The following is a 12500-nucleotide window of genomic DNA, read 5'->3' as shown; positions in this document are numbered from 1 at the left end:
TTTGGAAAGTATTCAGGGTTATTCTTAACAAAAGAGGCACAGTTGAGTATGTACAGTGATGGGAATGTTAGTATTTTCAGATCATTGTAAAGAGGTAAGCCAGGTGCTCGCATAGAAACTCTGGCCATGGCTTTCACTGCACGTTTCTGCATAGAGAAAACTTTGTGGCAGCAGCTAGCATTACCCCAAAAGATGATGCCATAAGTTAGGTGAGGATATATTTTGGCATAATATATCATCTTCAGAGTATCAATGGTAGTTACTTCAGCCAGCTTTCTTATAATAAATATGCCAGTGGATAGTTTATTCATTATATAATCAATATGTGATGACCAGTCAAGGTTGTCAGTGAGGATAACACCTAATAATTTTGTTGAATGTGCCCGGGAAATCATGTGGGAACAATTGTTGTGTAAGTTCATGTTTGGAATCCATTTGCATTTCAGGGAGCATGGCTTGAGGCTTGGATGATTTGGGAGCGCCACTGGCAAGAGTGTGTGCTTGCCTTTGAGTCTGTGATGGACGTGGTTCAGATATTGGAAATTTTAGCCCTCGATTCAGATTCTCAAGGTATGCTTCTCAAATCCATCATCTCTAAGGCTGTTAGCCACTTTCCTGATGCCAGCTCTGCCATTGTTGACTGGGCTTTCTCTCGATTAAGGTGAGTTTTGAGCAAATGCTGTCTTATAGTTTCTATTTCTATTCCCTATCATTTCCTTGCAATACCCTTCTCCCCAACCACAGTTACAAAATTACTGGATCGTTGCGGAAATATCAAGTGTTTACATGGCCCTGCTCCGTGCTGTCTTTGAGTTATGCTCTGCCCACATATCAACATGATGTATTTAAACATTTTTATGTATGCTCCTGGTTTCCTTTGTTGTTGCAGTATGATACTATGGATTACATGCCCCATAGCTCTCGCCATGTTTACAAATTCTACTGTCATAGACACTAGTTTGCTTTTCTAAGCAAAACTATGAAAAGATTGTTAGATCGCCGACTTCCATAAAAGAATAATTAGGATCTCTGTCTATTTGAAGAAATTGATATTTTTTAGTTCCGAGTTATTTCACCAATCAATGCCTTGGGATTGATTTCTTGGGATATTGCAAGTCCTCCATTTTGAAAAAATATCACCTGCAAAACAAGCCTGCACCAAGTGATTGCCAATGTTAAGTCAGACCACTTATAAATTTTTTTAAGAAGCTAATGGCTGCTTGTGTTTCCCCCAGAAGGATATTGGACATTGAGGAATCAATGCTACATTGGTGAGGGGGATTGAATTTTTGGCTGTATATGCAGGGGAGAAAACATGAACATGGTATAATTAAGAGAAAGAAAATGCTCGAAAGAGAAGAAAAGTAGATGGGAGAAATAAGCAATAAAGTAAAATGTCAGAACAAGTAAGAGTGATCTGATGAAAATTTGCAATGCATTCTTACTTGCTCAACTCAGTGTGGTAGCCAAGCAATAAACAACATGAGCATTTAGTAGCAAATTCAGTTGTACTAGTTACCCAATATTTTAAAGAGGCTATGGTGATGAAGAACACTATGCCGGACTAGGTTTTTCTATCAACAGACAATTATTAGAATCCATGATAGTTTTTAAAACATGATGCAAGAGAGTATGTTTTTTCAGAGTAAAGGGCAATTTTAACAATATTTCAGTAATTAGTTTTTATGCGGGAAAGTGAGGATGAACTAAAGGATATGTTTTACCCCCAGCTGGAAAAATTTTTACTGGGAAATAAGATTTCTGGTAAAGGATTTTAAACCTAAAATGCTGGGAATAAAATGTAAGGCAGTGAAAGTAACTACAGTAAAACTTAGATTTTACGCAGTTGGAGGGACCAAAATATGGGCACTGTGTAAAATCAAGAGTTGGTATGAGGAGGAGTATACTTTTTAGTAGGGATGGGTCGAATAGCAGATTTCTCGAATTCGAATATCGAATTTGAATATCAAATCATTGCTCGAATATTGGAATACCTCGAATTTCGAATACCTCGAATACTAAACGATGAATGCAGGAATGTTTGACTAGGTCGCCTATGCAGCAGGAAACCCAAGATTTTGGTGAGTAATTGTGATTTCTTTTAAAGGATTCAAACAGGAATTTAGCTGATTGATGGAATATTTTTAATTTTATGTAAACAATAGGGTAGTTTCCTTCATTAAAGGAAACGAAAGGCATTGATTGTGATTCGGTACCCACCATTAGAGTATTCATAAAATACAAATTATTTGGTTTTAGAAATACCGGTTTATACGAATGGCAATGGTCAATTTTATCCTCATTTGAAAAAGGCCAGATTGGCGCCCATGCGATGCCACTCCACGGGACGTCACAGTGACCTAGTTTCTATATGAGTAGATAGGAGTTTTAGACCGTCTGAGATTAGCAATGCATGCATGAGGCACAGAGCTCAGGGAAACATGGTCTTAATAATCACCTGTTAACACTGCCTAAGGTCGGAAAGTTTCCTTCGTTTGATGAGGTATTAATAATCCTTATTTAAGCCAACCGCTACCAGCTAGCATGGTACTCAGCTACCTGCTAGCATCCTGTGTCGTATCAGCGCTCAGAACCTCTCCCCAAGATCACCTCACTCGCGGCATCCCGGCATTCATACTTACCCGTCGCGTTTTCGCGCGCTTGAAATTTTTCACTTTTCATTTAATCGCCAAAAATAGATATCGACTAATAAAAATCTAAAAGCGTTAAATACGTACTCCAGGAGTAATAATCTTTCGATTTAGGCAGTAAAAAAATAATAGGAAACCACCCTATTTGAGCATTACGCCAAAATGCTAAGCCTCCGTCGTATTTCTTTGTCTTTCCAGCATTTATTTTCCTGTGTAAAATGCTTAAATAAACTAAGAAATATGTCGTGTTTGGTCTTATTTTTTTTAAATTACGCGCACATTACTAATATTTCAATCCAATGAAAGTGTAATATCGATTGCCGAAAGTCATTGTTAGACAATTTTTGGGCTAGTAGATGACTCGTGCAGCAGTTGACCTCCAGAAATGGGGAACTTCGAAGCAGTTTAGCAAAAAAAGGCCAGTGGGTGAGGAGAGGGGTAGGGCTTGAGACATGTTTTTATTGTTCTCGCGTAATTTGATATTTTTTTCGAAGCTAAGGTCTTCGTAATACGATCCCTGCGCGAGCTGGGACCTTTTGCTTGATTTCGGAGAAGAGGAAATCGTCAGAGGGGGTGGGGCGAACGCTGAATGGAGGGGGATTGCAGATCGTGGGAAATGCGCCAATGTCACTATCCCACGGCCCTGAGTTCTCCCTATGGTAGTTTCATCTCCTGGGTAAGATTCAAAAGTGTCTGTCGTTATTAGCCACAAAGTGGACATGGTAAACACCTCGTCTCATTTTTATCAAAAGATGGATGCGGGAAAATGGTCAGTGGGGGAGGAAGGGTGAAGGGTGAAACGCGATTCTATTATTTTCCGGTAACTTGATATTTTTTCGAAGCTAAAGTCTTCGTAACACGATCCCTGCACGAGCTGGGACCTTTTGTTTGATGTCGGAGAAGAGGCAATCGTCAGATTGGGTGGGGTGAATGCTGAATGGAGGGGGATAGCGGATCGTGGGAAATGCGCCAATGTTGCTATCCCACGGAATTGAGGTTCTCCTGATGGGGGACACCTGGGATTTTCGGATTTTTTTCACCCGATCAATTTCAGTTCCCCAAGTCGAACTCTTTTCACTGCTCTAACCGCTCTAACCCTCGAATTTGATTTACCGTATATCTCCGAATATAGTCCCCCCCCCAATTTTGAGACCTCAGTTTTGGGAAAAATTTTTAAATGTAAAGGAAGGCAATTTTTCTGTGGTTAGCAAGTTAAGATTCTAGATTCGATAAAAACTATTATTTTCTGTGAAGATTAAGAACAAATCTGTTCACATATTTTCCATCACAACAAAATAACTATACCTAAAACATGTTGTGATCCATTGCATGTATCAGTAATTTATAGTTCCTTAACCAGATGTAATGAAGAAATGAGAAATTTTTTTAAGTATCCAAGGTTATTGTATTTTTTAAACCTTCACAAATTATTAATATTTTTGATTTCCAAATGACTACAGACAATGTCAATATATGTATAAGTTTTAACTTAAAGCCCATAAACAGTATTGCATTTGGCCCTGAAACTTCCTTAGATCCAGTGTAACACACCCATCAACTCATCACAAATCCAAGTGACCTGAAGAATTTAGGAAATCTAAATAAAATTGTGTTAAATAAATTATAAATATTATAAAAATATTGCTATCAAATGCCTGCTAAGCAAAACAATTAAACTACAGGACTTACAAATATCAAAGTAATAAAATTAAGAAATAAACTTTTTCCAACATACATTAAAACTGAAAAAAAATTATATCAATTTTCAATGCCTCGACGCGAATCATTGCATAAGTTACACAAAGAGCTTCTGCTCAGCATTTGCGCACAAATTCGACGATATTTTCCTCTAATTCTTTGAATCTGCCGCATCGAGACTTCCACGATGTATTAGCGCTGTGAATACTATGATTTACGGCGTATTCTGCAACGGCTATTTTTAAATTGGCATCGAAACTCCGTCTTTGATGGCCTCTAATCTGCCGCAGGATAGATCCTCATCTTTCTACTGGATCCATCACCTCACTGCGTTGAACGTAAAATTATTTTTAATAAAGAAAATATCGCGGAAATAATTGCGAAACGTTATGCGACGTAAATTATCGATCCTACTTACCCTGGCGAATTGAAGATATTCCTCAATAAATTGATCACACTTTCGATGCTGAGTCGCTGTATTTCGATCAAATACAGTAATGCTGGCGCTTCTGGTTTAAAGTCGTCGATTATTGCGCCTTTTCAGAAACAAATGCATCACCTATTGCGCATTCTTGTCCTGCGAAGGCGGTAAAGGCAGTGGTTGTGAACACGAACCGCACGGGCACATGGACGTATAGTAGCTACGGACGCAATGAAATGCTAAATCGTCACGAAAGGTTCACTTTATCTGTTTATTTTTCGCAATTATTTAAATCGTGTAATTATTAAATGAGTGACGGGTACATATACTATTGATTCAATTCTAGTGTTCGATTAATGTAATGATAGTGTGTGTTTAGTTTTCATTTTAATTATTTACTGTTTTGCGTCATTAAGTGATCAGTGTCGATTGAATTATTCTAACAATACTTTTCCAAGAAAAATTAGCGGCTACCCGATGGATTCCGTGAAAACGCATATTCGATATGCTATTTGAATCGGAAGAATCGTATTTGTACAACAATTGTGGTAAAAATTGTCTTAATTTCCGGTAAAACGTGGCAGTATTTACTAATATCTCCGATTATAATCCTCATAAATATACTCAAATAGAAAGACTACGAGAACATTAGCCATTATGCCGTTATTTATAACTTTATGGTCACCTTTAGCATGCTAAACTGGATTACACTCGATTATAGTCCCCCCCCCTTACTTTTCCGCGGCCATTTTTGGAAAAAACGGGGGGACTATATTCGGAGATATACGGTAGTTCGTCAGCTTGCCTGAAACGGCGCTGCATGCACTAAACGACTAGAGTTCTCTTAATTTTTCTGCGTCAACTACCAACGATGTGCGTGCGACAGTGCATGACGTGAAATTCAAAGTATTCGAGGTATTCGAGACGGTATCTTTGGCATAACTATTCGAGATCTCGAATATCGAATACTTTCTAGTATTCGAGGTATTCGAGTATTCGTGGATACTGTTCGCACATCCCTACTTTTTAGGATAACACTTGTTCATTATTTTTAGAATGCTTAGTCATTCACTTTTGTATTGCTCTGATTTATAGGAATACAGTAGAACCTCACTAATGAAACTTCCAGCTGAGAACCAGACCAAGTTTCATCAGTGAGGAAGTTTCATTTGTGAGGTTTTACGTAAAGGAGCATGAAATCCTTTTCAATCGGGTCAGATATATGTTTCCCGGATTCGATTACTCATTTGGAGGCAAGAAAATAAAGCCTAATAATCTTAATTACTCACAAGCAGCATCACAGATGACGTGTTACCTTAAGAGAAACATAACTTTGCATTCCTGAACAATGTTTCTCATGGCTGAACATCTTGGTTGAATTGTTATTTCTGTCACTAAGATTATTTTTGTTACCCAGGATAAATTTTGGAATGGTAACACTAAATGCTCGCAGAGAAGCTAATTTTTTTAAACAGTTGAATCATGAAAAGCAGTTTCAGGAAATTCGTTTTACCACCTGCAGACAAACCAAGATTGGAGATTGAAGAAATGAGATATCTGAGGATAGTCATCCTAATTAACCCCATTAATAGGGAGCAAAATTTTGCTAATACATCATGAAGGCTTTACGCCCTTGGCCCAGGTTCATTTCCTGGCAGTGGCAGAAACTTATCAGAGATGGCCCTATCCCTGTTTGAGTGAAATGTGGAGGGCACTTCCATTGCACCACTCTGTCCAGGAGCCTATCATTACAACCTGGCTAATGCCATCATAGGGTTTCTATCCTCCCAACCCTTACTTCATGGTGCAAATGACCCCAGCTGTCGGTTACCTCTCTCCAAATAGCATACCATAGATAATATGGAGCACACAGGACCCGGGATATTCCGAAATTAAGATTTCTTCAGTGTCTACACCACTTTTTTAAGTGAGCTATTTAAATAACCGCGCAACTGCCGTCATGCCCCAGTAATGAATGAACAAAAATAGATTAAGAGTCCGGAACAATCTCACCTCTTTATAATTTTTTTGCATTAAAAAAGCACTTTCCCATGAAATTTTGGAATTATTAGATTGAAACTACCGGGTATAGCTTCACTGTCGGCATTCTTCCGCGAATTCAGTGCCGTGACCTTCGACTCACAAGCAGCATGACTTCACATAATATTTTGCTTCCACATATCTGATAATAACACCGGGCACTTTTTGTATTTCTATTTAATGGTGCTAAGCCATTCCTGAGTGAAAAGGGACTGCCTTATCTTTCACGCCTTGAATTTGACTGCAGTGATTACATGACGATGCGAGTTATTCTTGGAGGGCATTTACATTAACTCCTGTTCTTTCAAAAATAAATGCTTGCCACCTAGCGGAGTTAAGCAAATGGGTATTCAAGGTCTAACCGTGATTCGAACAATAAAAAGTTATGGTACCTTTTCACACGATTTATTCAATACAACTTTTTATTGTTCAGAATGGATTTTCACAAGGTAAAGGCAGAAACAATCGAGTTTAACCATGTTTCATTTAAACCCACTGGCTATGAGATACAAGTTGAGTTAGTTTTGATAACTGCGCTGCGTAAGCAACTTTCCCTGGCTCCATTAGTGCCGCAGATGTGGTGTCAGCCCGTGGAATGAGACGATGCATGCTGCTTTTACCATCGTGTGTTGAATAACCGTTGACTTACCTCCATACTAGAAGTACGACTATCTTTTTGGATCGCCTTAGAAGCCAATTTTTTGGTAAGGGAGCATTTTTAACGGCTCATGTTGCCGTTATATTTCGCCAGGGCTACAGAAAACATAGTGTCGGCATAATTCTAGAAAATCTTTCCATAGGGATAGATATTCCGTAATTCATAATTCCGGACTCTACTCTAAGGAGAATAAAACAAAGATAGAGCAACAAGTGGTATCACTGATTATATGGACCTTCCGTGATAATGTTCACATCTCTGGCAATCATCTGTCTTATTCAAAAGTAGTTACACATACACGGTGATTGCGGTATCTTTTTGGTTTTGATATCCTTCTACGGCAAATTTGAACTAAGAGCAATATTCGTGCTCGTAAAGGAGGCTGAAATATCACTGAGAGGCCTCGGGGGGAAGCAATAAATAGATGTGTGATGTTTTCAGTTTCATGCTCAACAGCACAACGTCATGTCAACCGTTCCTGTATTAATTTTTGCAACTCATTGAGATGAATAAAGAACATAACTTCACATTACTCCAGTTGGGATTTTCAAAACCTGAAAATTGTATACACCCTCGCCGCAGCATTCCCTAGGTGCTCCTGGCAAAGGACGAAAGTCAACCTTGGATTGCCTCAAAAGCTTCTAACGTCATTACCATTTAGCTGAGATGATATGAACTGCTGCGGAGCTCCGATGTCCTGGAGCCCCGACTACACAATCATAAGAGATTACCATGGGGAACATGTGCAGTAATTATATGGGAACATGATATGAAGGAACATGGTTTGTAAATGGAGAGCAGCGACGCTGTTATCAGTCTAGTTTTGTTTTATGTACATTGCAATGCGATACCTACCTCTATTTTGATTCAATCTATTGAACCCAGATTTTTTCAGCACACTTTCCCCAAAATATTTTTTTGCCTTGAGGGCATAAATTGGACGATTTATTGGTGCATTTCAATGATATTTTGCACCCTTTTCTTTTCCAAATGTCATAAAAATTAAAAACAAAACATAACAGTTAAATTTAATTTATTTATTAATTTATCAAACTTAAGACCCAAATGAAGGAAGTAAAGTATGCAAAAAATTTAAAATAAGAAAGTAAAGTAAAAAAATTTAAAAAAATATTTTAATGAGAGAAAAATTAATTTTAATTTTGAAAATAAGTCAAATGACCCCTGCAGTCTATAAGGTGTTAAAGACCTTTCCAAAATTACACAGTTCACTGTTCTATCTTTATTAGAACTGAAGTTACAGCCATTCATGTTAGAAGTGTTGGTAAAATTTTCTGCACATTTTTAGAACTTAGAGTGCCCATTACTCTTATGTTACTTGTGCTAAAATTTTGTTACTTGGTGTTTTCCATTCTCTCGTCATGTGCAATGAACACACCAATTTCATGAAAATCGAAGAGGGTCAGGTTGAAAACTGTACCTTTCTGTGTTGATTTGAAATTGAATGACTGTGGTGTCTTCTGCGTGTTATTGTCTTATAATTGTTTTGCCATTAAATTCAAGCTTCTGGTACTTCTGTTATTAAAAAATATTGTATTATCTAATGCTTTCAGGTACTTAGAGTCTTACGAAAATTGGCCAGATGTCGCGCTAACTTTTGCCGAGAATATATTTTCATACTTGGACCATGCAAAGGATGAAAAAAGTGATTTTCTTCCTGCAATAGACTTTGTGTACAATCCAAAGAGAAGCAATTGGGACTCTTTGCACTTGCTGCATGATGTGATTGAGTCATTGAAAGATATTAAGTATTTCAAATATGAGCTTGGGATTAATATTAAGCTCTCAGATTACGACATGGTGAGTTGAAATACTGTCGTTATCTTTTGTCCTACAATCACTGTAATGTTGCTACCACTAATATCTACTATGTATAATTTTATTTCATGCAGGACGAGAAAGAGCAGCTGGTTCATATTTTACTATGTAAGATAAACAACATCTGTGATTATGAGAAGCTTCTATCTGGTTTTGTAATGAAATATGTTACTAAACATGGATTGAGCTTTGATGCTGTCATAGAAGATGTCGTTAAGGTATAGTAATAACAACCTTAAGTTGTAAAGGTTTATTTCAAGGGCCTTGATGTGGATTCAGATTTTGGATTCTTTCTATAAATTTTGGATTCAGATTCAATTTCTTCAACGAATTTGGATTCTAAGTATACGGCGAAGGGCATTATCTGTGGATATTTGGATTCAAAGTATCCAATCTGACCATCCCTAGTAAGCATCATAAGGTTAAGACTACAAGTGAATATGTACCTACTTATCTCTGAGAGCAATACAGGGCAAGAGCTGGGAGAGTTCACCAAAGGAAACTGAGCTTTGTTGGCAAGCATCCGGCACAACATTTAGGAAAGTATGAAGTGCACGGGTGCACTGTGCAAGGGTGGACACTGAAATATTTTATTCCTTAAAAATGAGTCCTTGGATGTTAAAACAAAGTGAATTTTGCAGCAAAGGATCTGTAACTTTTAATTTATGGTTATAAAAATGATGCCCTTTGGTCTGTTGGAGAAAAGTAATTACAGTGGAACCTCGTTAAAGCGAGTACGGGCTATAGCGAGACCCCCGCTATTACGACGAATAGCAGATGTACCGTAAATGGACCCTATAATAAGCATGTTAAAAATATTCGTTTTAACGAGGCCCTTTTGGTGTTGGCTCTCGCCATAGCGAGGGTTTCACCTCCGGAAAAACTTACGTTAAGACTTCTTAATCTCTGTAATTGCTAGCGATCTGTTAGAAATGAAGTTAATGGAGTGCTCAGTCTCAAATTTATGTGGTAAACTGTCGTTCGATAAAAAAGTAGTTAATTTTGATTAAAACATTTTGGCATTAGCATTCGCGAATGCTTGATCTTCTTTTGTTCCTCGGGCGGCAGAAAGCAGTTGGCAGCATACCCGCACGTCCGTGAGTTGCGTGAATAGAAAGCATTTGATGGCAGACACCTTGGCCAAAAAAACACCAAACACGTCTAAGCGAGAAAATAAAAAGGAAGGAGTAATATGAGAGTGTTGAAATTAATTTATCTTCCTATTCGCTCTTCACGATTAAAAAAAACAAAAGCGCCCAAGGAGAGCAGTCTATGTTGAGTTATAAGGAGCTTTGTTCGGGTGGTTTTGCCCACTCCAGTCTGCGGGAACTTCTGAGAAAGGGGCTACGCCTAAGCCTAAAGCGGAGTATTTCAGGGATAGATTGCAAATCGAGAATTTCAAGAGTGCGGAAGGTTGATTATACTAATGCAAAGCACCAAAGCGCTATCTCCCCTTATAATTGCAGGTGATCCCTGCGGTGTAAACCTGAAGTCGTGGAAGAAAGGACTCCAATCATAAGTATCTTATGAAGTATTCCCCGCGTGATATAACATAGACGAAACGGTACTTTTTTACATCCTACTCCCCGACAAAATCCTTGCAGTACGAGGTATTTCTTGCAATGATGCCTCTAAAGGTAGGTAGTGCGCCTTAGCGATTATGTAGGATGTACGATGCAATGACACTCAGCGTGAATTGTCCGGATGGACGTATTTATTCTCCGTTGCGGATTCACAGGGGTGAACTATTCGCGTCAGTGGTTGGAGTCGTACTGGCGCTCTCTCCCGTCACGTGGGTAGCCGAGCATCCCCTGGTGGCCGCTGGAAGAACTAACAGAACAACTGACTCTCGTTTGCAGTGCCGTGGTAAACTCTGTGTATTATTTCAAATACGTCGCGAGCGTAACACTCGAAAAGAAACTTTTTTAACAACGGCAATTTTAATCACATCATTTTTCAAGCTTAGCAAACTTTTTACCGTATATAAAGAAGATATTACATTAACTGATAGAAAAAGTCTTCCAAGGCAGTAACGTTATACAACCTTCCACCATTTTCGACTGCAGAAACAAACGCAATACGTTTTTTCACTTCACTGCCGCTAAACGTACAGGAGCAATCAACGTACACCTATGGAAACATATGAGGCATTATATAACCGCGATATAGTTTTATCAGTTAATTTTTGAATTTTTAGTGGAAAATACCAAAGTAATAGAATGATTACGTAAATGCACTAATTAAGTGGATAGAAAAATGGCTTCGTCGGCGTTGGCATAATGATTGACAAAACAATGCTTCGCATGATTTTTATTCAGTGCGGCGCTTATAAATTGTTTGGATAGTTAGTTGTTGTTTGAGTAAGGAAATTTAGTGATGCAAAAAAACATCGCCTTTCGTCTGGATTTATGCTTACGTTTATCGGATATAAATTTATCTGTCACTGCACCACTCCTGTTCCTGTATAACTGTTCGCAATAGATGTATTGGCCATTATTTGCTCCACCTCCGGTAAAGCGACAATTCGCTATAGTGAGTGTTTATTGGTGCACCGTGGGGTGTCGTTTTATCGAGGTTGCACTGTACTATTGCAGTTAGTGCACTCGAGCGATCTCTAAATGTTAAACCATCAACCTGTTTCTTTAGCAAATGCAATCTACTCAGTACATCATAGTTATTTTGAAAACTTTATGAGGCTTTGTGGACTTACATGCAAAATTAGGTTTTTATTATTTAACTTTCATGAGGAAGGTATTCTGGAATTGAATTAATGGATGTAGTTTTTGCTAAAATTGTGATACTCATAACTTGAACTAATTTGAAACTCAAGAATTTTTACCTAACCCAACTCAATTTTAAAATTTCTTGTTTGCACATGAGGGTGTTTCAGAGTTTCATAGGATTGGCGGCATCAGAAACGGATTCTGTCCAAGTCGATCGGGAACCTATCCTACGCTCGCTTTCCATGCATTTCACACATACTATCGGAAAGAGTTCCGCTTTTGGTATGACATCAATAGTCATCCTAAACAGGAAACGATAAAACATCACGGTTTTCAAGACACAAGTGAGGAGCGAAAATAACCTTCTGCCAGGTCTGACGCTTCACAAGGGAGCCAAAATAATTTATTCGGGCATACATAAGTACTAATTGATACATTGTCACATAATTGATGTTGTTGCGGGGTAAAATTAT

The 12500-nt window shown here is 38.2% G+C and overlaps 1 protein-coding gene across 1 annotated transcript in view; it reads left to right on the top strand.

The window, feature by feature from the left end:
* The window catches only part of LOC124171901, a 139764-nt gene that overhangs the window by 33423 nt on the left and 93841 nt on the right, over nt 1–12500 (top strand). Inside the window, exons 10-12 of the mRNA XM_046551298.1 lie at nt 447–661; nt 9040–9286; nt 9379–9522. Of these exons, the coding sequence (XP_046407254.1) occupies nt 447–661; nt 9040–9286; nt 9379–9522 (606 nt within the window). The remainder of the gene's footprint in view (nt 1–446; nt 662–9039; nt 9287–9378; nt 9523–12500) is intronic.

This window comes from Ischnura elegans, chromosome X (assembly GCF_921293095.1).
Source record: "Ischnura elegans chromosome X, ioIscEleg1.1, whole genome shotgun sequence".
NCBI classification, from domain to species: domain Eukaryota; kingdom Metazoa; phylum Arthropoda; class Insecta; order Odonata; family Coenagrionidae; genus Ischnura; species Ischnura elegans.
This window is presented reverse-complemented; position numbering and strand designations above follow the sequence as displayed.